Here is a 26,561-nt window from a genome sequence, read left to right as displayed (position 1 = left end):
TCTCTTATTGCAGTCCTGTCTAGAAACACTACATTGCACTGTGTGGTTAAAGGTCTTTAATATAATATAATACAAAGAGTTACAGGCGTCTTCACTTCTGATACATTGCCACTTTTAACATGGATCTGATACAGGCCACTGATGCAAATAATATGTTCTTGGTTAATTTTCTTGAAGTTTTCACTAACAAAAAATCTTCCTTGTGAGGGCACAATACCATCCCAATGAAATCACACAAACATCCTGAGAAGATTGAACATCTTCGTGATTTTGCTATGGACGAAAAGCAGGAATAGGGTAATGTCCACATCTGTGCAAAAAGATCAGTCCGTCTGACGTCAGTCTTTGATGACTTCAGGATCCTGGTTTTCTGCTGCCAGTTTCAATTGTTTTTCTCTCTGCATGTAGCGGTATCCTCGCATGGCACACAGGTAACCTCCGTACGCTGTCAGCAGCATCATCGAGGCAGAGAAAGCCCGATAGCCGATGTCAGCCAGGCGCTTTCCAGTCACCATGATGAGGGCCCTGATGGAACCAGGGACAGAACGTCAGAGCAGGATCAGCAGCAAAATACTGTTCAGCAGTGCTTGAAAGTAAAGTAGTTTTACCCAAGTTCTTTAGGGGTGGCCAACATAAATCTGTGATTTTCCCACATTTATAGTGTGGTGGCTGTCTTTCTAAATGTATTAAACCAAATACATGTTAAATTGTGGTTAATTTGCTGGATTAACGAAAACACGTTTTGTCTGGTCACATAATCCATCCAACAGTCAATTGATCAATATTGCAATATAGAATTACATATACCATGATAGAGCATTTATCCAAATCACCCGCCCCTGCTACTATTCTTATGTATTAGGTACTTGCATTTTTTGGGTATTTACATTTTATACCACTTTATACTGGTACTTTGCTACAATTTTGAGGGAAAATAGTCCTTTACACAATACATTTATCCGACAATTGTTTTACAGATAGTTTTTTTTTTTTTTTAAACGTACAGAACACAATTGGCTTTATGAAAGATGTACTGTTACAGATAAAATTGACCAACATACCAGTATACAGTATAAAGTAGTCAGTCATGCAATTATGTAATTAGTAACATCAGTAATTATAATCAGATTTGGACTTTACAACAGCTCTGAAATGGAACATTCTAGGTACATTTTGCCGATGAAAGTGTTCTTTTACTCAAATCTAATCATTTTTAATGCTGTACTTTGACTTATACTATTGAATTATGGTGGAAATCTGATTAATTCTTCCACCGCTGCAGTACAGTATTTACACACAGGTCAGCAAAGCTAAAATCCACACAAAACTGTTAAAAGATGCAGCTGTGGGGCAGTAAACAAAACTACGCAACTGCTGTGAACAGTGGAGATATGCGGTTTATTTTTTTGTTTTTTGTTTTTTGATTTCTATCGTTACACATTAACTTACAGATGAGGATCTTGGCTCTGGCGTGAGTCACAATGGCTATTCACGCTGCTCATTAACACTCACAAACAGCTGTAACACCGACTGCTGATGTGGAGCACATCGGAGTGTCAGGTACATCTGGTTTAACGTCCATATAAGTTAAGGAGTCTGCTGCCTCGAAATATAACACTTTAGCATTTGTCTCAAAAAAGCTAGTGACAGTCCCTCAGCTCTGGCACTTGGCACACTATTTTTATCGACTCCCAAAAATCTCACGTCTTTGTCACATCCCCTCCCCACGCAAATGCGTTTGAATTTTCTTACCTTTTATTTAAAAGCGATATCAAACGTGGGTTGTCGTGGTAGTTCTCAATGTCAGCGCACGAACAAGCGAAGTTAGCACTGAAGCTATACAACCTTTTGCTTTCGTAAGGTACGGAAACCCGGAGGGGACTGGTCTTTACTTCTAACAAACCTGCGGGTAAAGTTGGAGAGCGCCACCTACTGACCCGGAGAAGATAAGCTCAATATCTTTAATATCTTTACTCCATCTACAGGTTATTCTAGCTACATTTTTATAGTGTTTTACAGCCATAGACAGAAAGACCCAACAGCTATATATTCCTGTCTCCTAAGTTTACTGAAATAAATGCAGTTCATGGACAAGTACCTCAAATTTATAGTATTTTCATCTTAACACTTTTACTCCACTACATTTCAGACAGACTGTATTGTGCTATTTTGCTTTTCCCACTACATTTATCCGACAGCTATTGTTTCTACTTTCTAAATAAGATTACATACAAAACAGACATGGTCAGTTTATAAAATATGACGCATTGAGATAAAAATAAAAACAGTGGCTACAGTCATTAGAATTAGCTTCTGCACTGATTACAACATTTAAATGTTCCTTACAAATTTATGCACCAGTAAAAATAACTTAATCCAACAATACAATAGTATAACACTCACAGGGGCCTTTCTACCACATAATCGTACCTTTACTTTTAACACTTCAGGTAAAAGAAAATGTTTTGAATGGAGGACTTGAAAGAATTTTGCTTGTAATGGTATTTTATATTGTTCTGCAGTGGTGGAAAGTAACAAAACTATGGAATTCCCCATATCATACAATTCTCCTTTGTCTAACTGTAATTTTTAAAAGTCAACTTTATATGCACTTTTACAAATTAGCCTTTAATTGTTCCTAACCTAACCAACTCAAGTATTTTCTTCTTCTTGTTATACCTTCACTTTTTTTTTTAATATTATTCCTTAATTTTTCTTTTTTTTTTTTTCTTTTTTGTCTCCTTTCTTTTGTTGGGTTTTCCTCTGTGTCTGCTACAAAGCTATAAATGAAGTACTACATAAATAAAGTAGAGGTGAGTTGAAAAGTGTGTTTGTATCGGAAAACATGTTTTTTCTTCATTACTTTTACTTTTGATACTTTGAGTAAATGTTGCTGAATGTAACTGTAATGGAGTATTTAAGTTAATACTGAGAATTGTGGTGCTAGCTTGCCACCTTTTTTTTCTCCAATCAACTTCAGCTGCATTGTGTCATTATCATGTGGCGTTACTATGGTTATTGGTGGCGGTACTATGGTTACCTGGAACTTTCCGGCCAGCCGTCACTGCCTGTTAATTGGTAACTGGTATTACCTAACGCTAAACCCACCAAAAACCAGTGTTACCAGATTTTACTGACAAAAAGCAGCCCAATCAGAACCTAAAGTCGGCCCAACGGTCGTACAAGTGGCCCAAAAAGTCTTGAATATATATTTAATATAATGTTGCCACGTACTATGTGATTTGCGCTACCCCGTTCTCTTTTCTTGTTTTAGTCTATATTTTGGTTACATTTTGAAATGAAGTACGCCAAATAGGCTAATAGCAGTTCCTGTTTGCATTTTACCATTTGATGTACTGTCACTTCTCAATTAATTACTTTGACACTGAAGAAAACATTAAACGATAACTAACTTCCGTTGCTGTTTTTTATTTATAAGACGGTCCAGTGAGCCATAGATGGGAAAATACCCGTCAAGCCAGCCGCCGTTTGGATTTTTTTTTTTCCGCCCGGAAGCATTTTAGAAGCGCACACATCACAATGGCAACATGTTCGACAAATAGCGATTCCGTTGATGAGCTAGATGATCCCGGAGCCGCTCCTTATGGCAACTTTATAAACTATTACACCTTTAATCCTCCGGAGAACCGATTGGGTCTGATTCCAGCCACACTCCTTCAGGATTTAGGTTACAGCAACGGCCATCGCACCACACTGATACTGGACGTGGGATGTAATTCAGGGGTATGTGAGCCTGGGACATGTATACCTGACTCTAAAATGGTTTTATAGCCCGTGGGCATTCAAATTGAAAACTCCAATGTCTTCTGCATACACATTTGCCTATGATCCATGTGGTCACCCAACACGACATGTACGACGTTTTCGGTAATCGTGTTATAATCTACAATAAATGTTAAATAAGATCAAATTTGAACTTTATCTGTCACCGTAGCACAGATTTTATACAGCAGGATGGAAGAAGTTAAAGGGGTATTCCCATGATTTAGTGTTGCATTCCAGAAAAACATTAAAACAAGAATGGTCAAAACTGAAATGGCAGGGGCTGAGGTATCTTTACTCCCCGAGTAGGAGTCAAGCTCCAAAAACCCTGGATCCTACATTTCCCACAATGCAACAGACAGTGTCTTTCATTAAACCTTGAAGACGTTAGGGTTGTTTTTTCAAACGTTTCTTCAGATCCACTTGGGACATTATACAACTGTTTTTACAGTAGCATTCCTCACAATGATTACACACAACTTCATATGTCAAATTGGTGGATTGCCCCTTTAAATTGCCATGGTGGTATAAGAGATGTCCTCTTTTTGTCTCTCTCTGTGAATGACAGGACCTGAGTGTAGCCTTTTATAAGCATCTGGTGCAGGAACCTGTGTGTGAAGAAGAGTCGGATAGGAGCCAAGTTCATCTATTGGGCTTCGACCTGGACGAGGCTCTCATTCAGCGGGCTCAGCAGACCAACCCTCTGCCCAGCAACATCTCCTTCATCCCTCTGGACATCACTACAGACGGCAGCCAGCTGCAGGATTACCTCGACCAGCGTGGCTGCTCCCACTTCCAGCTGTGTCTGTGCCTGGCTGTCACCATGTGGGTCCATTTAAACCACGGAGACCGCGGCCTGCTGCAACTTCTCTCTCGCCTGGCCTCCATCAGCCAGCACCTGCTCCTGGAAGCCCAGCCGTGGAAGTGCTACCGCTCTGCAGCCCGGCGGCTGAGGAAGCTGGGCCGCTCAGACTTTGACCACTTCAAGACCCTGAAGATTCGCGGGGACATAGCAGAACATGCCAGGGAGCACCTGGAGAGACACTGCGGCATGGAGCTCATCCAGAGCTTCGGCAACACTGCATGGGACCGAAAACTGCTGCTCTTCAGAAGGAGATGAGACTGAGGGACAATGTCAAGTTTTCACCTGCTGCACCGGAGTTGCTGGGAGATGATCAGGAAGACAAAACAAAGAGACAAATGCAGGGATTGGGAGAAAATAGGGTTGAATTAATTGACTGACATACCCAGCATCATGGATAATCAATTTATCGTATAACAGCTTTTAAAGCAAAATGGTCAAAAATTCACTGTTTCCAGCCTCTGAAATATGAAAATTTCTATTTATCTTTGTCTTAAGTGAGTATTCTTGGGGTTTGTACTTTTGGTTTGACAAAAGAATCAAACTGAAGACACCACCTTAGGCTCTGGAAACTGGAGAGAGACATTTTTTACTATTAAGTGGCATTTTTATATTATTTTATATTAATCTATGAATCGAGAAAATTGGCAGATGGATCTTAATGTCAATTAGGACTGCAGTTTACCATTATTTTCATTTTAGATTAATCTCTGTGTGTATGTGTCAGAAAGTAGTGAAGAATATCCATCAAAATTTCCAAGAGCCTGAGGAGACTTCTTCAAATATCTTGTTTTGTCTGCCCAACAGCCCAAAACACAAAAGGTATTCTGTAGCACATGTAAATTACATTTTCTAGCTAAAACCTTGAAATACATTTTTTTTGTCATTCATTCATTAAAAAAAAAAAAAAAAAAAACACTGTTTACTATCCGGTAATATATCTGCCTCAACAATTATGTGTTTTATTATATAAAATATTTGCCAGAGATTGCCCAGCTATACAATTGCTCACTTTATGAATGTGCAATCATTACCATGCCAATTAAATAATAAAACACAGCGTTTTTCATTATGAAGTGGTTTCTCCCTTCTGTATCAGAGCTGATTGAACTGCACTGGTCAGTAATGCAAAACTAAAAAATAAAAACTTAAGCATTCTAATTTTCGTCATTTTAATTACAGAATACTAAAAATAACATTACATAAAATGTCTTTTTAAAAGAAACCATTGAATATTACAAAGGTTGTAAATTTTGTAAAGTTAGGATATAAAATCTTTGAACAATGGTGCATAATTGAAAAGAAAAATAATTTTCATAAAATGTATATATTAACTGTTCTACTACATAAAAAATGAGATGGACACAAATTGCAGACAGATGAGATGAGTAGACACCGCCATTACCGCAGTGATCTCTCCTTTCGAAGGAAGAAAGACTTGAGATGCACAGCACACAGCACAATCAGCTTAAGTTCTCAAGTTATGTCTATGTTCAAAAAAAAAAAAAAAAAAATGGGGGGGGGTTTGGGGTGGGGGCGGGGATTTACCATTTACAACAGATGAAAACAAACTAGCTCAAGAGACTACAAAAAGTGACTTGGTGACTGCTCCCAATATTCACACATCTCGGTGGGTAAAAACCCGACGAAACTGGCCTTGGTTCCATAAACACACCGTTTTCCACAGGTTTAAGCTGTACAAAGAGTAGCAAAATGTTGAGAAACCTCATACTTAAATCATTCCACCAAGACAGGGAAATAATGGTCAGTTGTCTTTCAGTCTCCTAACACAACCATTCCTATGTCCTACTGTACAACTGGTCAGTCAGATCCACTGAAAGCTACCATGGTCACATAATTCATATCAGGAGGTCAACCTTAAGGAATTGGAATAGACTATACACGGGGGGAAGGAGGATGGGTGGGGCAGGGGGCATGCATAATCCCACAGTGTGCTTGCTTGCTTTCTTCCTCTTCTCTCTGAGTTTCACTTCACCCTGTGGCACATCATCGTGAGCCCTTGTTAAGATGTTTTATTCAACACCACAGAATCACTCAAAAAGAATCACCAATCGTGGACATCCAGTGCCTGTTTGAACCGCAGAAGTCTCTCTACATGCACGACACACTGGCCAGTCATGTCCAAACAGAGGTATTTCATTAGTCTCCTGCCGTTTAGGAGACGCGTTGTGTCACATTTTTGGTAAACAGACACAGATTTTTTTTTTCTGGGGGGGGGGGGGATCAACAGTTCATTAAGGTGTTGTTTCAAAGATGTCAAAGATAAGGTTTTAATCAAGAGTTATGCTGAGTGGCAGAATCACTGTTCCTTCTGTGCAGCAGTAGTGGTTTCAGTGGCCCTTGAAGACCAGGTGGAGAAATGCAGAGAAAAAGAGTGAACAGAGAAGGTAGAAGGGAAACAGTCAAATAACCCAGAGGACATCTCAGAAGACGAAGGACGACTGAGACAAGAGGCATCGGGAGGAAATGAGGCAAGAGACACCAGCAGAGCTACTTGGTTCGGCTGGTCTGTTGCTCAGACAGCTGTAGTTTTTTCACCCGGGATCCAGGAGCTGCTGCTTATCATGTAAGCTAATAATGCTGTTTAGGTTCAAATGAGTCCCCCTGAGTTAGTGCACACGTCAGAGTCAGGCAGGCCTCGCCCGCTTGTTCGTTAAGAAATCCACAAAAAGAAGCAATAAGGAATTTTAAAAAAAAGAAAAAAATCAATTCAGCAATTTTATATCAAGCTTACAGTTAGCTTTGGAGAGAAAGAGCCCATTGTAGTTTTACAAGTCTGTGACTGGGGAAGGATTGAGTCAATGTTGTTAGTGTGGAGGGTGAGAAAAAGTTCAGGCAAAAATACGGCAGCTCTCACAAAGTGGTGCAGCTGACCTCTGAGTCCTGCTCATTTCCTGAAAACTCTGAGAAGTGTGTTTGCTGTTGTGAATGTAATGTGCGCAGTGTAGTACCCAACCAGAGACTGGGTCGTGTTTGTTTGAGCATGCTCATACTTTTATACTGTAATCTGAACATCTGACATTATTCTCAAGTGGTCGTTGGTGCAGGTCTGCCCAGCAGGCGAGTGGTTGGGGATCTGGTCAGGTGCTGGTGTTGCAGGTTACGCTGACTGTGCGTCAGTCAGCTAGACAGGTAGGTAGACAGGCAGGTGGGCTGCAAAAGGAGTTGGGCGCTGAGGCTAGATCAGTGGAGCCGTATCCATCAAGCCTTTGTTGGGGTCCAGGCTTGCAAAGAAGCGTACGTCGCGGTCCTTGTCGGACTGCAGAGCCATCACAGTCTCTTCCAGCTCGTCAGAGTAGGCACAGCCCGGCTCCTTGAAGTATGCTGTAAACACAACACTCCGTTTATGTAAGTAAAAACCTACCAGCAAAAAAGCTATAGAGCATTTGCTAAAGCAGGATTATGTAACTATTGAAAGAAGAAGTAACACACTCTTACTCTTACAAATGAAAAGTTACATTTACAAGAAATAAAACGAACACTTGAAGGTTACTGCGCCAAAACCTTCCACGGTGTTGTATAACCAGTAGCTTACGACAGCTGATGTTAGCAAACTTTAGTTTTTTTTTTTTTTTTTTAAAGTAGTTCATTAACTTTGTGACTCTTCTCTGCTTGTACTACTCATATACTACATTTAGCATTTACCATTATCCCTCAATAACTTCCTGTGGCCACAGAGGCTGTAGTTCAGAAAAAGTTACAAAAGAAAGAGAAAGAGTTTTGCATTAAAGGCATTAGTTCAACATTTTGGAAATACACAAATTCCCTTCCTTGCCAAGAGTTTGATGAAAAAAATCGATACTGTCTGTGTGTTAATGATCGACCTAGAAACGGGAGGTGATTAGCTTAGCTTAGCATAAAGACCGGAAGCACAGGGAAACAGCTACCGCCGCCTCTAAAGCTCACAAATTAAAACATTATACCTCACTCTTATTTCCCAAAATGTAACTACTCCCTTAAAAGATGACATCAGTCACTGAGTTCATCCGATTTTACCTTTCTCCATGACACTCTGTCGTAGAGCCTTGGCCACCAGAACGCGAACATTAGCCACTGGGTCTGAGGAGAGGCTGAGCAGGCTGGGCAGGAGGTGCTGGCTGAACTGCTCCATGGGCATGCAGTCCTCCTCCACAATGGCCTAAAATATATGGAAACAGAAAAGACAGTCACTCAAGCAGGTTTGTGTGACAGAGTTATTTTCACACAGTGGAATACACAACAGATCAAAATCATTTCATCAAACAGAAAAGTTGACAAACTGGATTATCAACAAAGAGTTTTCCACTATGGTATCACCATGATGAATAGCAGGACTTAGTCTAGTTCCTACAATGACATGGTCATTACATAAAGAAACAGCCAGTGTTTTGTACTGAATGTTTCAACTTAACAAAAAATTAAACCGTAAAATTTATGTTTTTAGCTAGAAATTCAAAGGAAATGGTATTAAAAATATTCCAAGAACCATAAATGGGATTAAAACTAGTTCTGCTCCAAGATCCAGAGAATATTTAATTTGTGATTTCATTTCTATTTGCCAGCAGACAAACAATCAAAGAGCTATCTATGGAGTTGAAAAACAGGTAGGGAGACGATGCAGAAGCTGTTTTTCCACCATTTTGCACAAAGTAATGTGAGATAAAAACAACATACCTGGCAGATGAAGGCAAAGGCCTGCCTCCCCACCCACTTGGGACAGTGGCAGAACCTGACGGTGAGCTCGTTGATGAAGTTCAGGCCCAGATCATCAGCACCACATGCATACAGCTTCTGGAGGATCTCTACAACCTGAAAACACAGGAGACAGCGACACAGTTAAAAACATGGACATGGATATGTTACATCAGCCCTGAGAAACTCCTGTGGGTTAAACTGGACTAATGAAACACTGACATAACACTGGCATAACAAAACAACCCCATTTTTAAATAATAAAAAAAAAAAAAAAAAAAAAATACTGTCCCATTATTAGGGCCAATACGGTATCCTTTCTCTCCAGGTTGGGAGAGAAATCGCAGCAGTTTTTTCCATTGACTCGGTTTAAGCGCTGTGCAAAAATGCTTGGGCGCTGTGCCTAGGTCCTATAATGGTAGGGAAAACCCTGAATGTGAGATGAAAAGATGAGGTGCTGTCTGCAGTTGCTATAATGAAAGCTGCACAGACTGAAAACTTCAAACTGTCATTTAAGAAATGGTTGAAATTATTGGCAATGCAGAAGTAGCAGAAACCGACAGCAGACAGGTGCAAGAAGCTTCTGGATGGCTACAAGAAATGTTTAGAGGCTGCCAAAGTTTTGCAACCAGATATTATTGAAGGGTGCCAATAACTGTGTCTGGGGTACATAAGTATGTATTATTTCACTATTATGCAAGTTTGTTTTGTTTTTCTTTTTTCAATTTTCTTTTACCTTTATTTCTGAAGATATTCTAAATTCTGTACTTAAAATTCAAGGGAGCCAATTATTTCAACCAGGACTGTAGTTAAGACGATTTATAGCATTCGTAGGTCTGTGCAGTAAATATGAACCTACAGCCAGCAGCGTGCTAGCTCAGCTTAGCGCAAAGACTGGAAACAGCTAGCCTGGCTCTGTCCCAAAAAAAAAAAAAAAACCCAAATCATAGGATCTGCTATAAACTTACCAGTTTGTATGAGATCCACCTGACCTCTGAGACTTTGTCAGAGCAGAGTGTTAGTGCTATCTGTCTGAGGTAGTCATACACGTCATAGTGGCTGTACAACTCTATGATCAAGATCAGCTGCCTGGAAAGAGAACGGAAGAGAGCACTTCGGTCAGGCAAACACAAGGGTTATACAAACCTTCTTGTGAATAGTAGTACAATAAAGTAAATACGAATAACCAAATGAAAATAAACCACAATTTACAGTAGCCTATTATGGATAGAAATGATTAAATAAACCGTTTAGCTGATACTAACTGACGGTAATTTGACTGCAGAATTAAATCTTTCCAATACTCAATGTTACAAGAGAAGAATTCAGCCCTGACATTTGGTCAATGAGCAGGACACTGATTGGAAGTCAGTCTGGATAGGAGAGTCTGCTAAAAATGTAAATATAATTATTTCCAAATTTCCTTCCTGACTGGAAATGGAGAAGGAGACGTACTCTGCCAGCTCGTATCTGAATCTCCAGTTGCGACTGTTGTCCGTCACCATGAACTCCTGCAGCTGGTACAGATATTCTCTCCTCTTGTCTGCGTGGAGCAGCTGCAGCAAGGAGATGCACATGAACCAGCTTAGTTATCTAGTGCCTAGCGTCACCTGTAAAGAAACTGATCCAACTGCGATTTTCTTCATCAAATCTTAACAGAGCTGTCATTTCAGCTGAGTCCTTTTTGTCATCATATTTACAACAGTTTTGCTTGAGTGCAATATGGCAAACCAAAAATTACTAGCTTTGTGCTAGACCAAACATACTAATCTCACTCTCAAAAATTGTTATCACATGTGCACCAGCAGTAGACGAATCTATAAATCTTACCTTGAGGAAGTCATACAGGTGTTTGAGCACGCCAATGCGGACCTCGTCCAGGTCTTTGAGGAAACCGTTGAAGATGGGGACAAGATCGGCCGCCGTCAGCTGGTCTCCCAGGATAACTGCCAGCTCATGGATGGAGAACGCCAGCGTACGTCGCACCTTCCACTAAGAGGGGGGAGGTAGGAGGGAGAGAACCACAGAAGGATTATAGTATCAGCCATTCATTGCTGTGATGAGGTAACGAGGAACAGCGTGACTGAGTGCCATCACACTGTCACTGCTGCCGTTTGAGGTGAAGCAACAGTTCACTTTGTACATTTCCCTATGACTGCATCAAATTAAAGACCGAAAGCCCACAATGTGACTGCTGTTATGACCCACATTTACAAATCAACCAATCAGAATACGACATAAAATGACACAGAATACTAAATATTTACCACAAATTCACTTTGTAAATCTCATCCTCCTCCTCCTCCTCCTCTTATAAGGGTTTAATACACAGAAGGTCTCTGGCCAAAGCTTGTGTAATCTTTTGATACTTCTTTTAAAAACACAGGAGCGGTACAGACGGATGATGGAAGCTGATGACATGTTGCTGCTTGTATCTTTTTTTAATTCGATTTACATCTCAACAATAAGATTCACACGGTATTCATCAAACTATCTGACATGGATCAAAATAGATATTGTCCAGTCTCATACAGTCTGTGACCGAGACCTTATTACACCCATCTCACACAGTGTGACATGCAATGGACTTCCGAGATTCTCGTTTTTGCACTGTTGTCTATAGGTGCCTCTAGTTTGTAAAAGGTGTTGACCAAAATCAAGCAAAAACATCCATAACAAAAATAATCGACACTGTTGTGGATGGGTTACTTAATACTTCATTAAAGTGATCAAAACTGAGTACTTTATAAATAGCATTACATTAATCTTAAATTAATCTGACGCAGAGGGATAAAAACTGGCCCTTTAGTTAGAGGATCTTAATCATAAATTCTAAATATGATACTTCTTTGAGGCATGAAAACGCTATCTGATGTTAATAATGAACAGTGTAACCAGGCCCTAGTAAGTCTTATTCATTCATTTTAGGCTTTCCCAAGTATGAATAAAGTTTGGGCCAAGGTTTTTAAAACATTCTCATACATGTGTAACAAGGTCATAGATCCAGAACCAAGTATCGCAGTTTTTGACATGGATCATAGTGATTTGAATGTCTTACGAGACCATGCTCACTTTAGCAAGAAGTCTCACTCTCTATAATTGGATATTGTTTATTTTTCCATTTATTTTTCCGTGTGTGCGTTGTTTTTGCTATTCTTTTTACTGGCTTGAGAGTCTTGTTTTTTGGTATGTTGGCCAGTCCTCCAGGGACTTGGCCGGGTGGGATGCAGACTTTGGAATAACATTTAAGTGTTTGAAACAACCATTAAAAACATCTGAATATATGATGAACACATGAACATATATATTTCACCACTGTGTCCTTTAGTAAAACACAAACCTGTACTGCTACTGCTCTGTGTTTTTAATTGATTTTCTGGCTTTGATTTTTCAACAAAATTAGCAAATCAATAGATTACTGTTGAGTGATCTACCAGACGACCAAATCCTGAAACACTATACTATTTCATCTCATCGTTATAAAGGCTATGACTGTATAACTAAAATCTTCTAATGGCAGAAACCCCAGCGCTCCAATGTCAAAATAACTTGAGCTGAGATATTTTAAAATGAGCTTTGCTCAGACCAATCATTCTGTCACAGTATGGCTTTTTGTTTAAACAGCAACAGTAATCCCCCATTACCCTCATGGTTTCTCATTTCTCTGCTTACCTGCACATCAGTAGCAAGGGTTTCATATGTGTCCTTGAGGCAGTGCCAGTTCTGTCGTCCCAAAGTAAGAGCAACCCCCGGCAGGCTGAAGGCGCAGTGTTTGGCTATCTCTGTATCCACCGTCTGGGCGCGGGCCGGGTCCGTCATAGAGAGGTACTGATCCAACAGCTGCTGGGGAATGACATTCTGCAGACAAAGCACGACATTAAAGAGTGTGATGACCAAAGAGGAACGGAGATGCACAGTGAGAAGGTATTCAATAATCCATGTCTGAGTTTATCAATACCAACAGTAAGGAGCAGATCAATATTCCCAGGATGTGTTAGAGTAGTGCTTACTGACCTGGATTTTAGGCTTATCCTCAGACACTGGGCTGTGAGCTGAGTCTTCCTTTCCCTCCTCCTCCACACTCTCAATCAGTTCAGATTCCTGAGGAGGATACAAATATCCACACAAGGACCATTAGGGAACAAACAAGCATATTACCAATCAAAGAAGTCAACTTTCTGTCATTTTTTAATTTGTTCTCCTTAGATACACCAGACCTCCCTAATGCTGGATTTATAGTTGTTTTTTAAGGGGTTACAGCGTAACTCTGGCATTTGTTACTGTAGCCGATTTGCTCCCATTAAGAAAATGTAACTACACACTGGGGCTATGGAGATTCCAAATGGGGATGGCAAAACTGTGACTGGTCAACTTGTGTTATCTCCTAAACGCTTCCGGTGCTTTTGGAGACTGTTGAGAGTGAAAAGAACGTTAAGGAAGGCTTGTTCTTGTCATTGTTACTTTTTAAACTTAAAATAATACATTTTTGTGTATGTTGTAATAACTCGATTTGCACAAAAGTAGACATTTTACACATCATGCAGCCCCAACTGAACCACTTAAAAGAAGTAACCACTACATATTTAGCACAGATGTACATGGTTACTGAGAAAAAGTGAAAATGCAAAGATCGATCTTGGGATTTTAAGAACCAATACCGGATCATTCAAATGAAATCCTTATTAATTTGATTTTTTTTTTTTTTTTTTTTTTTTAAATCCAGCCCTAGTTGCTAGCCCGCTGTCAGTCAAATCTGAAACCACACCCACAGAGTCCTGATAAATAGACTAGCTGAGTTTTTGAGTGTTAAACTGTCAATAAATAATTAGTAACACTTTTTTTTTTTTTTTTTTTCAAACTTAACTTTTCATTGCATCTGCTTTACTGATGAATACATAGAACCCAAGTTTTCAAGGGCTTTAAAACATGATACACCCTGACCATGTATGATAAATCAATCTAGTGTTGTGGCGGTGCTATCAGCAGGAGAAATCCTACGCTTCGCATCGAGTATAATTCCAGCATAACTTCAGTATATGTATGTAGTTACTGAGTATATCTGTTCAGCCATATAATATAAAACAGCTGAGTTAATACACTGCAAAAATCTGAATAGTCTCGTACTAGAACAGGGGAGTCAGGAGGAGACTCTTCTTGGTCCTCAAGGGGCTCTGTCTGTGTCTCTTCGTCTCCTTGCTCCTGGACAGGGCTGGACTCCAAAGCTGGAGGAGTTTCAATCATTTGCTCCTCTTCTGTGGGGCTCTCCTGACTCTCCAACTGAGCCTCCACAGATTTGCTCTCCACAAATGGGATCTCAGTGTTGCTCTCAGGCTGCACTTCTGACTGGGGTTCAGGTGGGCTGTTGTCTGTTGGGCTGTCGTCTACTGGACTGTCGAGCTGGGCTGCCTTCAGAGCTGCTGACAACACCTGGACTTGAGCTGGAGGTAAATTACACATGCAAGCTCAATCTATATGCCAATACACTGCCAAAATAAATACACCGTGACAGCAGATGATCAAATGTAATTCACAAATATTCTGGCTCTGTATACTCACCTTGTACATCAGGGTCATCCATGTGTGGTTGCAAACAGTCCAAAACCTTCTGGATCTGGTCGCTGGTAGCTTTGCCATGACTAGACTTGGAATCAGGACAATTATCTTCAGGCTCCTCCTCATCCTCATTCTTTTCCTCCTTCTCTGTCGCTTCCTCTGATGTTGGACAACTTAGCATCTCCAGTTCCCCGCTGATGTCTGGTAAAGGAGACCTCCAGTAGTGGAAAGAATTAAAGTTCTCGTCTGTCTGCTCCGTCTCTTTTGTGTTTTTAGCGTTGTTTGCAGTCGTAGGGCTGCTGTTGCTTTTTGAGACAGTGTGGGTGAAACCGTCGTGCATCCCTCCAGGAGCAGAAGTGTGGTTGTCATGAAAGTTGTGCATGTCCTCGCTGTAAGCTGCTGACACATGCTCCGGGGACGGTGTGGCACGGCCATCCTGGTTGGGAGGTGTATGAGCGATGGTTCTTTCTGTGTGGCAGCCGCTGATGTCAGAACAGTTCAGGGAGTTTAGGGAGCAGTTGCTGAAATGGGAGTAACAAAATTTGTAGGAATACTTTGGTAAATCCTTATATCTAATAAAGAACAAAGGAGAGAGGATGTACTATATCTTGTCATTAGCCTCCTTGTAAATGTTAAGCACTAGATGCACTACCCACAGCCAATAGTTAAAATTTTCCTGCATGTGAACTATTTCTACAATGGTGAGCTAAGCCGTGGTTCAAAATTGGCCAAACCTAGTCACGGAGTAAATTGAAACATTTAAGGGTAAATTTCAAACTCTACAAAGTACTTCTATTAAGGTAACATGACTTCCTGGACAGAAAGGATTCAGGGGAAATGCATCTATGCTAGCTTCAATGCCTTTTATGTCCTTTCTGCAGATAAACCTTTAAGAAAAAAGGCAAAACTGGTCTGTCGTGATCAAGCCCGCTGAATTATGAACATGATTCATTGGGGCAATGACGCAACACTTAAAGCTTTGTCTGCGGTGACACAATCTTATACTTGTGTAGGGACACAGCATATTGTTATAATTACTGTCTGAACTGATATATATATAGAGTCCACTAAATAAAAATACAATATAATCTTCACTTAAATTTGACTCAAGATACTCACAAAAAAAAAGAACATTTACAACAATATCATTTGAACAGACTAAAAGAGAAGCATCATTATGTGTCTCTCTTAATGTCTGTTGTTGCAGCGGTGATGAGGGTCGGTTGTTCTTACCCTTCCGATGTACACCTGGGGACCTCTAGTAGGGTGCCGTCCTCTCTGAAGTGAAGGCCTGTGCTTGAAGGGTTGGCAAAGGTGGAGATGAAACGTCCAAGAGACTGAAAGGCAGCCTGGCGCACCTGGAAGTGGAACAGGAAGGAATCTGTCAGTGTCACTGTGACTACAAAGAAATGAATTAGGTGTAGGCCAATCATCCAAATTTGGTTAGAGTCTTATCAATGAACAGGATTATTTATATCGAGCACCATTTTAAGAGCCGGATCTAGTCCAAAATAGTACACAGATGTGGACAATGGAACCAAATGCAGCACTGTTTATACTACACTGGGTGTCTGCATACACAGACAAGATGACATGTCTATTAGAGCAAATTGTAATAAATTTTGGCCTGCACATGGAACCTCATGGACATGGGTAGATATGGACATTTATGTATGCAGCCAACTGAATGCAGAAAGTATAGGTGAGGCTTTAGTCTGTGGAGACTTAGAGACCAAGACATTTATAAAATTCAAGCCTCAAGCCCCAAGCCCCATTTTTAGTGATTTTTGTCTCCCCATTTGAAAATATGGATAATTGCCAGTTAAAGTGGTAATCTTGAAGATTTTTATTGAATAAATTTCTGTTAAGTCACTATATCTCCAAATTAGGTAACACAATGGTGACTGAGCCTATGGCCCACTGATGAAAGTTTTGCAATATTTATATATTTGAAATATTGCAAGGAGTAATGGCAGACGATGGAGCAGTTACACTGAGCCGTTAGATGAGGAGCTGCAGGCGACAGCTGCACACCTCCAACTTCGCCGTCAGGCAACCAACTCCTTCCACTGTGGCCTGCTGTTCGCAGAGTCATGCCATGCACAGCATAAAATCAGATCTCAGTTGCTCACAAAATGATGGAAAAATGGTAATTATTTCCTGACTTCTTTATTTAAATGACAATAGTTTGTTTTGCTGACTCCAGAATTCTATGATCTCTAGTATTACACTGCATTTGCTGTTACCACCAGTAAGTACAGGTTTTGCCAAATCAACCAGGACTATAATCTTTGAGATTGCCACTTTAAGTGCCGTAGCAGTTGGGAGATTTTCCATTCTTCTATTCCATTCATACTTATTTTGACACTTCACTTAACAGTACTAAAAACAGAAAATTATCTAAATAAACAAAGAAGACAACTAAAATCAGGAACAGGTTGATGCATACAGTGCTGAGAAAAACAAACTTTCTAGATTCCAGAGCTAAGCAACAACTGCCCTATTTTCATCATAGTACAGAGGAAGTTGCACATAAATGTTATTTTAATTTTATGCAATCGTATGACTTACAATTTTTCCTGTGTGCATGTGTGCGCGTGTGTGCTTGTCTTACCCAGCGGGACTGGTCACTGATGAGACTGATGAACAGGGGGGAAAGTTTTGCACGTCGCACCTCTGGAGACGTGGAATTGGAGACCATCATGAAGCACTCAGCACAGGCTTTCCTGATGCCCCACAGACTGTCTGAGCACAGATCGAAGAACTTGGGCATCTACATAAAAAGCAAAACCACGTCAGTACAACTTAAAATTAATACTGAGTGTTTGAACTTTTAAAGGATTTGCAAACAGCAAGGGAGCAAACAAGCTTATTAATATGATATACAATGAAATTGTATGAAGACAATCAAACACAGCTAACTTTACACACTAATTGTGATGTGTTTTATGTTAAGTATTAACTCAGGGAAAGCTTGCAAGACACTAATGCTTAACTTTCATGTTACATCATGACGTAAATGGAAATATGTAATGAAAATGGTTTCTCAAGTCTCTCACCAAGAGTTTTTCTGTGGCCTCCTGACCCACAATAGAACAAAACTCTCCGAAATTTGCTGCGCAGACCTGTAATAAATAATACATGCATGACAGGTGCAATGACATGAAACTAAAAGAGCCACATAAATGATGGATAATAAACAATTAAATAATAATTATTTTATACCATTAGGCAAAAGCGAAGAGAAGTTACAGATTTACAAGGAGGATGCTAGATCCAATAACACTAATGATTAAAAAAAAAAAGCATTATCATTATTTTTTCTGGCTACTAAATTTCTTCTAGCTCAATCACACAGTTTTTCTGTAGGATTTTCGAAGGATCTGCACTTTGATCAGGGAAGCCAAACTAAACTACAGTGATTTGATCATATTTTTGACTTTGTTTTTCATAACATGTAAACCTAAATAGTAAATTTGAGAAAAATGCAATTCTAGATCACATTTCTATAGCTCTAACTTTAAAAAAAAACTTCTTTTTTTTAATACAATGAACTATACTCACTCAACACTTCTAACAGTTTGTAAATGTTCAAATCATTAAAGTTATTTTGCATGTACTCTGCAAAACGATCATAGACCTTCTGTATTGGCTTAATATATTTAAAGTTGTATTTCTATTGTACAATGTTGTGACAATACTGTTTGAAAACTGTCTGATGGCACTCTGAATGAAACAACATTTAGTATGTTTTTTTTGCGACTGCAGCCCTGCTACTACATATACTTATTTTGGGTCCTTGGCTTAAGAAGCAACAACAAAAAACAATAAATAAAATAGAGTAAAATATTAAAAATAAAGGAAAAATAAAATAAAATGTTGAAAAAAATTCTCACAATTATAAAGAGCTAACAAAATTATACACGATGTTTGATCACCTTTACAGCTCTTAAAAAAGTCCAACTTGCACCAGTTATGCCAGAGAATTAACATTCCTCAGAAAACAACAATGTAGTGTGGGCTAAGTTGATTTGCAAAACAGAATTAAGGCAACCTCACATAGTTATTGAATTTATCCTCACGGAAAACCCAAAACACAATTAAACCCCTACTCGAATAAGTGTTGGTTCACTTGTGACTACAATTTGAAACAGAATTTGTAGTTGGTTCATAATCATAAAGTAATTTTAGACTGCTAAGAGTATCTTGAACTTTAAGGTGGAGGATATAAACATGGTTTTGAGGTTGTTACCTTGCGGACTTGGAAGAGTCTAGCATCACTGCACAGGTCACAGAAGCGTGGCAGTAGTAGATGCTCCACTGTGTCTTTGCTCAACATGGTGACAACTTTACACATGATCTGTAACAGAAGACATATGGAGAGCATTTAGTGCCATCACAACTAAGACTACTTCAATTACATAACTATTCTGCAGTGATGACTGAAAACTAGCTGAAAATTTGAACTGAAAAGCTTTACAGAAGGCTAAAAAACGTACTACTGAGGGAGAAAAAAATCAGGGAGTATTAAAAGTGGAGAGGAAGTGTGTGTGAGGTTATATAGGAGGTTCTGTATGTTGCAGGAGGCTGAAACTGATTTGAGAAAACTTTAATTTAACTTAAATTGGGTGAAAAGAATTAGTGAAAAGCTATCACCTAAGTACAATATAAATAAGAGAGAATATAAATAATAAATCACATTGAAATTGAAGTCTGTGCATTAAATTCCTACAAATTAATTTTTTGAATTAATTCATCCAAAAAATGCATTGTTTATACCTTGTCAGTTCAATAACTCAGGAAAATTTCAGTTTATACAATTCAAAAACCATCTCTGCTGGCATCAGTCAGGCCCTAACAAAAAGATCCTGTTGACTGGATTAGATACAGGCACTGACTGATCTCCATGAAGCAATAAAAGAAAGCCCTCTCCGGCTGTACTGAATTTATACTGATTTTAAATAGCTGAGCCTTTATAATCTAAAGACAGTTTGTCTAGTACCATGTGGTTTTTAAGTTCTATTCACTCAAGCTTATAGCCATGATAATGAATAACAGACACTTTAAAAAAAAAAAAAAAAAAAAAAATTATGACAAGAGGATTTTCTTACAGCAACAGCCTCTATTTTGTAGTCATCGTCACTGCTGGGTTCTGTGAGGTCCAGCAGAACCGGACAAACTTTGGTCTCCATGTCAGCTTTAGAGATGAGGCCCTGCTCCAACAGAACTAGCAGCGCTGCCTGGCTTGTCTTTCGCACCTGGAAAGATGGAAGCAAGTTTACAATCAGTTTTTAAAAAAAAACCTTTATGCAAATAAATCTGATTTTTTTTATACTTCATTTATTTTATTTGAGAAAAAAGGCTCACAAAAAATAATCAGCAATCATCTTATATATTAAAAGTACATTTTTCATGGGTAGTGATTGTTATTTATAATTTTTAAAATTGTATATGTTAGCTAGAGAACTGGTAAATTTGACACCTACCTGGTTATTTGGATCAGTGAGATACCGGACTACAATTGGTACCAAGTATCTTGAGAAAGCAGCTGGGAAGTTGGGCCGACTCTCGTGTAAAAACATGGCAATGTTGGGGACCTGCTCCATCAGTTCAGCTCGCACTGTGGGCTCTGAGTACACACATTACATTATAGGATTAATGAACAAATACAAAATCTGTGCATTACTGGGCAACAAGTGTTATGTACTTTCAACCATGTAGAGATTAAATCTTGAAAGAGTTTAATTATGCAAATATTAAAGTGGAGCCTAATATAAAAGTCATGGCGGACTTATCCAGAGACATTACAACTAAACAGATGAAAAGGAAAAGGCATCTACCTCCATCTTCTGACATTCTGGCAACTGTCTCCATGACACTGATAAAGTCATTTTCATTGTCACTGAACTCTCGAAGCACATCAAGCAGGCCACGAGCCACGATCTGCCTAGAAAGCAACAGGAGCTTCAAGTTAGTACACTACCTGCCAATACCTATGACTGCTGAGTGCACACAGTGTGACACACAGCATTGACAGAGTTGTCAAATACATTACACACACACACACACACACACACACACACACACACACACGCACGCACGCACACACGCACGCACGCACGCACGCACGCACGCACACACACACACACACACACACAGGAGGGCTTGAACCCTGCAAAGCTGAGCATGAGGACGGGAGGTAAACACGTTTGTGTGGGGACAACATAGCAGTATTAAATGTTTGCAGAGGAACTTTGATTAAACCATTAAAAAACATATACCAAGGAGTTTAAAAACACTGAGTTTATCTGGCAGGCTTTACTATTTACCAGGTATAAAGTACCACATTAAAATCCACAAATTAATAAAACAAAAAGTATAAAATATATGCATAACACAAAAAATCCTTTAAACCTATAATTACCAGGGACTACTATTGTCAACTTAATGCCATGTTCAGACAGAAACCATCCATTCAGGGCTCCATTTTAAGTCTTTTGGCATTCCTGCACTATAGAGTTAGCACAGGTATGCGATTAGTAAATACACAGGAATGCAGACAAGCGTCCAGATGACCATGAAAAATACATGTCTAGAGATGACTTGAGATTGTATGTGTCAATTGCACATCTTTATGATGCAATTCATAAATGAACACAATTAATACAATAAATATGAAGAAAAGAAGATTAAATAATGATATTATTTTACAACATTATGCCATTACTTAATTCAGTCAGAAAATTTTTCAGCGATGATTTCCTTGCAATTAGTGAACAAACAATCAATCAATCTCTCTTTTATCAGTGCAAATAAAATGTTTTCTTGTTAAAAAGGTTTAAATTGCATACAAGAAAACAGAAAAATTTGAACTTGCTTACTAATAAAGCCAAATAATCACTGTACTGTTTCCTGATAGAGTTTAACTCCTTTAAAAATAAGATGAAAAGTTAATCTGAATATCTGGTTACATCCTCTCACCAAGTGACACCTCTTTGCCATTTGACAGATGTTTCCTTGTTACCAAGTTCCACTAGGTTGCAGATGTTTCCTTGTTGCTCAGATTGACTAGTGGGGATGTGACATCTACACTACAGCAGATACATCTGAAATCATGGTTTACATGTCAAACGAGGTTCTATCACTGAAATGCCAAAACTGTATGTGTGTATATATAAATACATAACTGTGCATTTGTTACTCATAAGATCTAAGCTTTCAATGGATACCTTTGCCTTATTTTCAGCCTCAGTTGCAGCAGCTGTAAGTTTTTGATCATCTTATCAAAAACAACAGCTGTAGTAGCAGCGGAAAATGCAAATGAAAAGAAATGGGAGTTGTGGTTGAAGCTTCAGCAGGTCAAGCTACAATGTGGCAAACACCTCAATCTGAATCTGTCTGTCTTTTGATGCATATTGCTCTATGTTTATATCACACTATATAGTTTGAAAAATGTAACCTCACGACCAAAACAACCACTTTGCCCTGGGTAGCTTTGGGTACCTTGAACAGAACCAGTTATGAACAACTGGGCCCCGTATGACGAAGCAAGTTCATCTTAGCCTGGTTCTCCTTGAGTCACCTGGCTTCACTGAGCCTAACATTGGCTGGCCTGGATAAAATGTATCACAAAGCATGTTATCAACTGGCTCAGTTGGGTTTTACTATGTAGCTACGAGCTTGTTCAATTGAAAGAGGCGGAGTTGTAAATTACAAGCGATATCATCAGAACCATTAATGAAATACTTATTATGATATGAGATGAAAAAATTATACCTACAGGTAAATTTGGGTATAGCGACAGCAAAAAGTGATATTCAACAAGGTGAAATGTAAATGATATAATCACATAACTACAATAGAATAATAAGCTGTAACACTGGAAATAATTTCCAAATATTAAAGTAAGGCTATAAATAAGTGCAGAAATCAGGATATATGTCTTTAGTATGAAGTGAGAATTTTTTGCTTTTCTTTCTGATAATGAGCAATTATGAATATTTGATGCTTTAAAAAAAACTTAGAAGTAATGATTGTTGCACTTGCCAATGCAGAGATCGAGGAGTAGAGACGAGGAGAATAGTAGTTAATGCCTGATGAGGTATTAACTACCAGTTTACTCTTTTATTACCGATTATAAAATCACAAAGTTGCCCATGTTATTCTGAGCTGCAGTGATGGAGTAAGATTTTAAAAGCATCTACACTGCCAGGTAACATGTAGGGAATCAAAGAATCTTTGCACAATTGAAATGAAGCTATAATCATCATTATGTAGTTATTTCTTGTGGCAAACTATCCCCCTAGCCTGGGACAGCAAAAATGATTTGACTGATCTATAAAAATACATATATTGCTCTTTATTATTTATCGCTTTATTGTAAACTCCTTTGTCCCTGTTGGGATCCTGCAGGAATGACGACTCAATTTTCCCAGTGATCTAACTGGTCAGTAGTCGGGTTGTTGGCAGGTTTACATTTGATCCTCTGAAGTTAAACTGCTCCGGAGCAGGTTGGCTGTGCAACATGGCTATCTACCCTGGTTGCCATGGTGATCTACCCTGGTTAAACGCGAGCCAGTTTTGTGATCCCAGAAAACCCAAGCTATGGCCAAAGATAGGTGGAGAATGCACTAATCTCGTTCCATGGTGTAGGCCCCTGATTGTCTGATATTAAGCATTTTGTCTTGTTTTGGGAGTTGCCCGAGCACAGGGCCCAACTTACCTGTTGAAAACATTCTCACTGAAGGCATACTTCTCTAACCTCCCGAGAGGAGTTAGGTTGTCTTGTCCTGCATCGAGGAAGGCTGTGATGCGGATGCAGTCAGACTCTGAACCATAGTCATCAAAACCAACTGTGGGAGGGAGACAGAAGTAATTTTATAGTCACACAAATTGGAACAATGTCTGAAACACATACTTATAATGATACTGACAGATGTACCACAGTAGTTATAGTGTCATGTTGATGAGACTGTCAGGCTAAAATTCAGGAATGAAAAACCTCCAATGTGTGAATAAAGCAGAGAGGCTCAAGTTTAACTGATTATTCCATTTAATGGTCCAACCATAAATAAACACCGGCTTTGCAGTGGGATCTATATGTTGTTTCACCACCCGGGCTAATGCAGACAACAGGGACTGCTGGTCTAAATAACTGCTAATAATAGCATGGCATAAAACCCTGAAATACTGTTGACAGCATTAAATTTCACACGGGTGAATGGGGTTGCAGAGAAAGATGACACTTCCATATGTACCTTCCCACTGATGGGAGGGAAAACAACATTCCATATACAGTAAATGCAAGAAATTAATACTTCAATCCATGTACTGTTTAATGTGGTTTTGTAAGGAAATGAAAATTACTGGAGTACTCACAGTCATCCAAATCATCATGGCCATCTTCAAAGTATAAAGATAGACCTGCAAGGATGAGGCAATTAGAGGTGTGAGGGGTTCATGGTGGCAAACTTGTCATCAACATACCCTCTAGGTACACCACTCCACCCCACAAGATGATAGGAGTTCTGGGTTGGCAGATTTACAAGCTGCCAATTACTAAGAAGGGACAAAGTCTCCTTCAATAACACTACCAATAAATCACCGTGGTCATGCTGATTAATCACTCTGCAAAACTGAAACTTCATGTGTTCACATGACATTGCTGGAGTAGTGATGTGTAAGACAAGAAATCAAACATCACACAAATGTTTTTTTCCTGGATCCCAAACAGGCATGAATGAAAAATGCACAATTTCACACATTTATTGTCTTAGCTGATTTAAAAAAAAAATACATTACATTACTCTAGTCAATAAGCTGGAATAGTCAAGTGCACATCCACAAAACCCTAAGCGAGGTAGGTGCTGTATCTCACAAAATGAAGCGATTATTATGTCACTGGGCATTCTGGTATATATACACTCAGTTGTCAGTTTATTAGGCTTAACTAGCTAAAACGAATGCAGTTTAAGATAACAGTCCTGCAATAAAGGGGGTTAAGGAAGTCAAACAGTATGATTGTATGATTAATCACTTAATTGTTTGGTCAAAAAAAGGTCAGATAATAGTAAAAAAATACATTTTCTCACAACCATATTTTCCTAAAGAGTGATGTCAAAAAACGTCCGATCATGAGTCCAAAAAACAAAAGATATTCAGTGTACTGTGACATAAGATAAAGAGAAGCAACTCACAATTGAGGAGTTGTAATTAGAAAGATAATATTTGGCTTTTTTGCTCGAAAAATGACTGAAAAAGATTAATCGATTATCAAAATAGCTGTTGATTAATTTTTCTGTTTAAAGACTAATCGATTAATCAGCAATCATTACAGCTCTAATGTAGATTAAGAAAGGGGGAAAAAATAAAAATAAAAATAAAATGCAGCTACTAAGTCAGAATTCTGCCAGAAAAAATTCTGATCTAGTTGGCTTCCCACTATCATGAAGTTCAATGAGAGAGAAACTAGTCTTGTTAAGAGGTGATTTTCAACGCCTAACCATCATATTTGTGAGGTAACATAACAAGTCGATACTGCAACAAGGCTTTCTTTCATGGTTTGTTTTCAATACCACCCAGCCTCAGATATAGGACAATAGTTGGGTAGGGTAGTCAAAAGAAAAGCCCATGAATAAGTCCCAGGAGAAGCATGTGGTTGGACGGCTAAAGCCTGTGTTTACAGCTGGGCAAGCAGGGGAATGTGCTCCAAATGTAAAAACAACTCCTATCTCGAAAAGATACATTAAACGTGATGTTTCATAAGTGTAGCAAATAACGTTACGAGTTGTTTAACAACACCCCCAAAGAGCAGGCTGGCAAAGAACAACATCTCTCCTTTGTTATGGTATATAGGAGGATTTGGTAAGCTTATGGCTGAAAATGACTTTAGCAACTCGGCTAACGTTAGCTGGGTCACCTCGCTAGCCTTTGCTATGACAACAGTTCGATAATAAACACGGCTGAAGGCGTGCAATAGTGTCTAACTACAAAAGACATTAGCCATTTAAAAAATAAACTACACGTACTGAGAACTTAGACGTTGAAATGTACCCCCACAATCACCCATTTCGATACCGCTGAGTATCTTTCGTTAGCTAGCTGGCTAGCGGTGCTGAGTTTGCTAACACAGCTTGTCCAGCCCTTTCGCTTGACTTGAGGCTAACACTTCGCCCAGGAAGAGCACAAATATAGTAAAGCAGGAGCCGCTATTTTAACTGTTTCAACTCTGAAGAGCATAATACGACTTTATAAATGCCAGCACGTTGTCAAACTATAGACGAAAACACTGTTTAAAAAGTGCCATTACCTGCCATCTTGAGTCTCGGCTCGGCTCTGCGGGGCCGCCGTCCCGGTGTGGGCTGTCACCGCCGCACAGCTGTCACTCAAACACGGCAGTAAACTACTTCCTGAGAGCACTTCCTGACGCTGCTATTTACCGGTCGATTATCCTTTAAACAACTCAAACGATAAACAGTTTCTCAGCTTAAGCAGAATTTCATATAACTGAGTAACAAATAACAGCCCGTGGGTTTTGTGTGTCTCCAAACGCGCACACGCACACGCACGCACGCACACACATACGCACATGCACGCACACGCATACACACGCACGCGCGTGCACACGCACACATAAAGAGCCAAGCAGTCACGTGACCACACAGTTCAAGAT

General features: G+C 39.3%; 3 protein-coding genes across 3 annotated transcripts; 1 reads left to right on the top strand and 2 right to left on the bottom strand.

Annotated features, from left to right (window-relative positions):
• Positions 1-41: 41 nt before the first annotated feature.
• Positions 42-1,884, bottom strand: LOC120807601 (cytochrome c oxidase assembly protein COX14 homolog). Its single transcript, XM_040159841.1, has 2 exons — positions 1,753-1,884; positions 42-525 (listed from the first exon to the last, which is right to left on the bottom strand). The coding sequence occupies exon 2, from the start codon at positions 513-515 to the stop codon at positions 339-341; it is 177 nt and encodes a 58-aa protein (XP_040015775.1). The 5' UTR covers positions 516-525; positions 1,753-1,884; the 3' UTR covers positions 42-338.
• A 1,379-nt stretch (positions 1,885-3,263) lies between these two features.
• On the top strand, positions 3,264-5,792 carry LOC120807562 (pre-miRNA 5'-monophosphate methyltransferase). The gene is made up of 2 exons (XM_040159753.1): positions 3,264-3,744; positions 4,352-5,792. The coding sequence occupies exons 1-2, from the start codon at positions 3,541-3,543 to the stop codon at positions 4,901-4,903; spliced, it is 756 nt and encodes a 251-aa protein (XP_040015687.1). The 5' UTR covers positions 3,264-3,540; the 3' UTR covers positions 4,904-5,792.
• Positions 5,793-6,170: 378 nt separating this feature from the next.
• On the bottom strand, positions 6,171-26,442 carry ppp4r1l (protein phosphatase 4, regulatory subunit 1-like). Its single transcript, XM_040159752.1, has 20 exons — positions 26,199-26,442; positions 24,269-24,313; positions 23,613-23,742; positions 20,731-20,837; positions 20,377-20,519; positions 20,002-20,148; positions 19,143-19,250; positions 17,950-18,015; positions 17,505-17,663; positions 16,124-16,248; positions 14,894-15,411; positions 14,462-14,775; positions 13,352-13,438; positions 13,010-13,195; positions 11,168-11,329; positions 10,793-10,893; positions 10,306-10,426; positions 9,320-9,454; positions 8,663-8,804; positions 6,171-7,990 (listed from the first exon to the last, which is right to left on the bottom strand). The coding sequence occupies exons 1-20, from the start codon at positions 26,203-26,205 to the stop codon at positions 7,845-7,847; spliced, it is 2,949 nt and encodes a 982-aa protein (XP_040015686.1). The 5' UTR covers positions 26,206-26,442; the 3' UTR covers positions 6,171-7,844.
• Positions 26,443-26,561: the final 119 nt, after the last annotated feature.

Source organism: Xiphias gladius, chromosome 21 (genome assembly GCF_016859285.1).
Source record: "Xiphias gladius isolate SHS-SW01 ecotype Sanya breed wild chromosome 21, ASM1685928v1, whole genome shotgun sequence".
In the NCBI taxonomy this organism is placed as follows: domain Eukaryota; kingdom Metazoa; phylum Chordata; class Actinopteri; order Istiophoriformes; family Xiphiidae; genus Xiphias; species Xiphias gladius.
The sequence above is the reverse complement of the archived record's forward strand: the minus strand, read 5'-3'. Positions and strand labels throughout refer to the sequence as shown.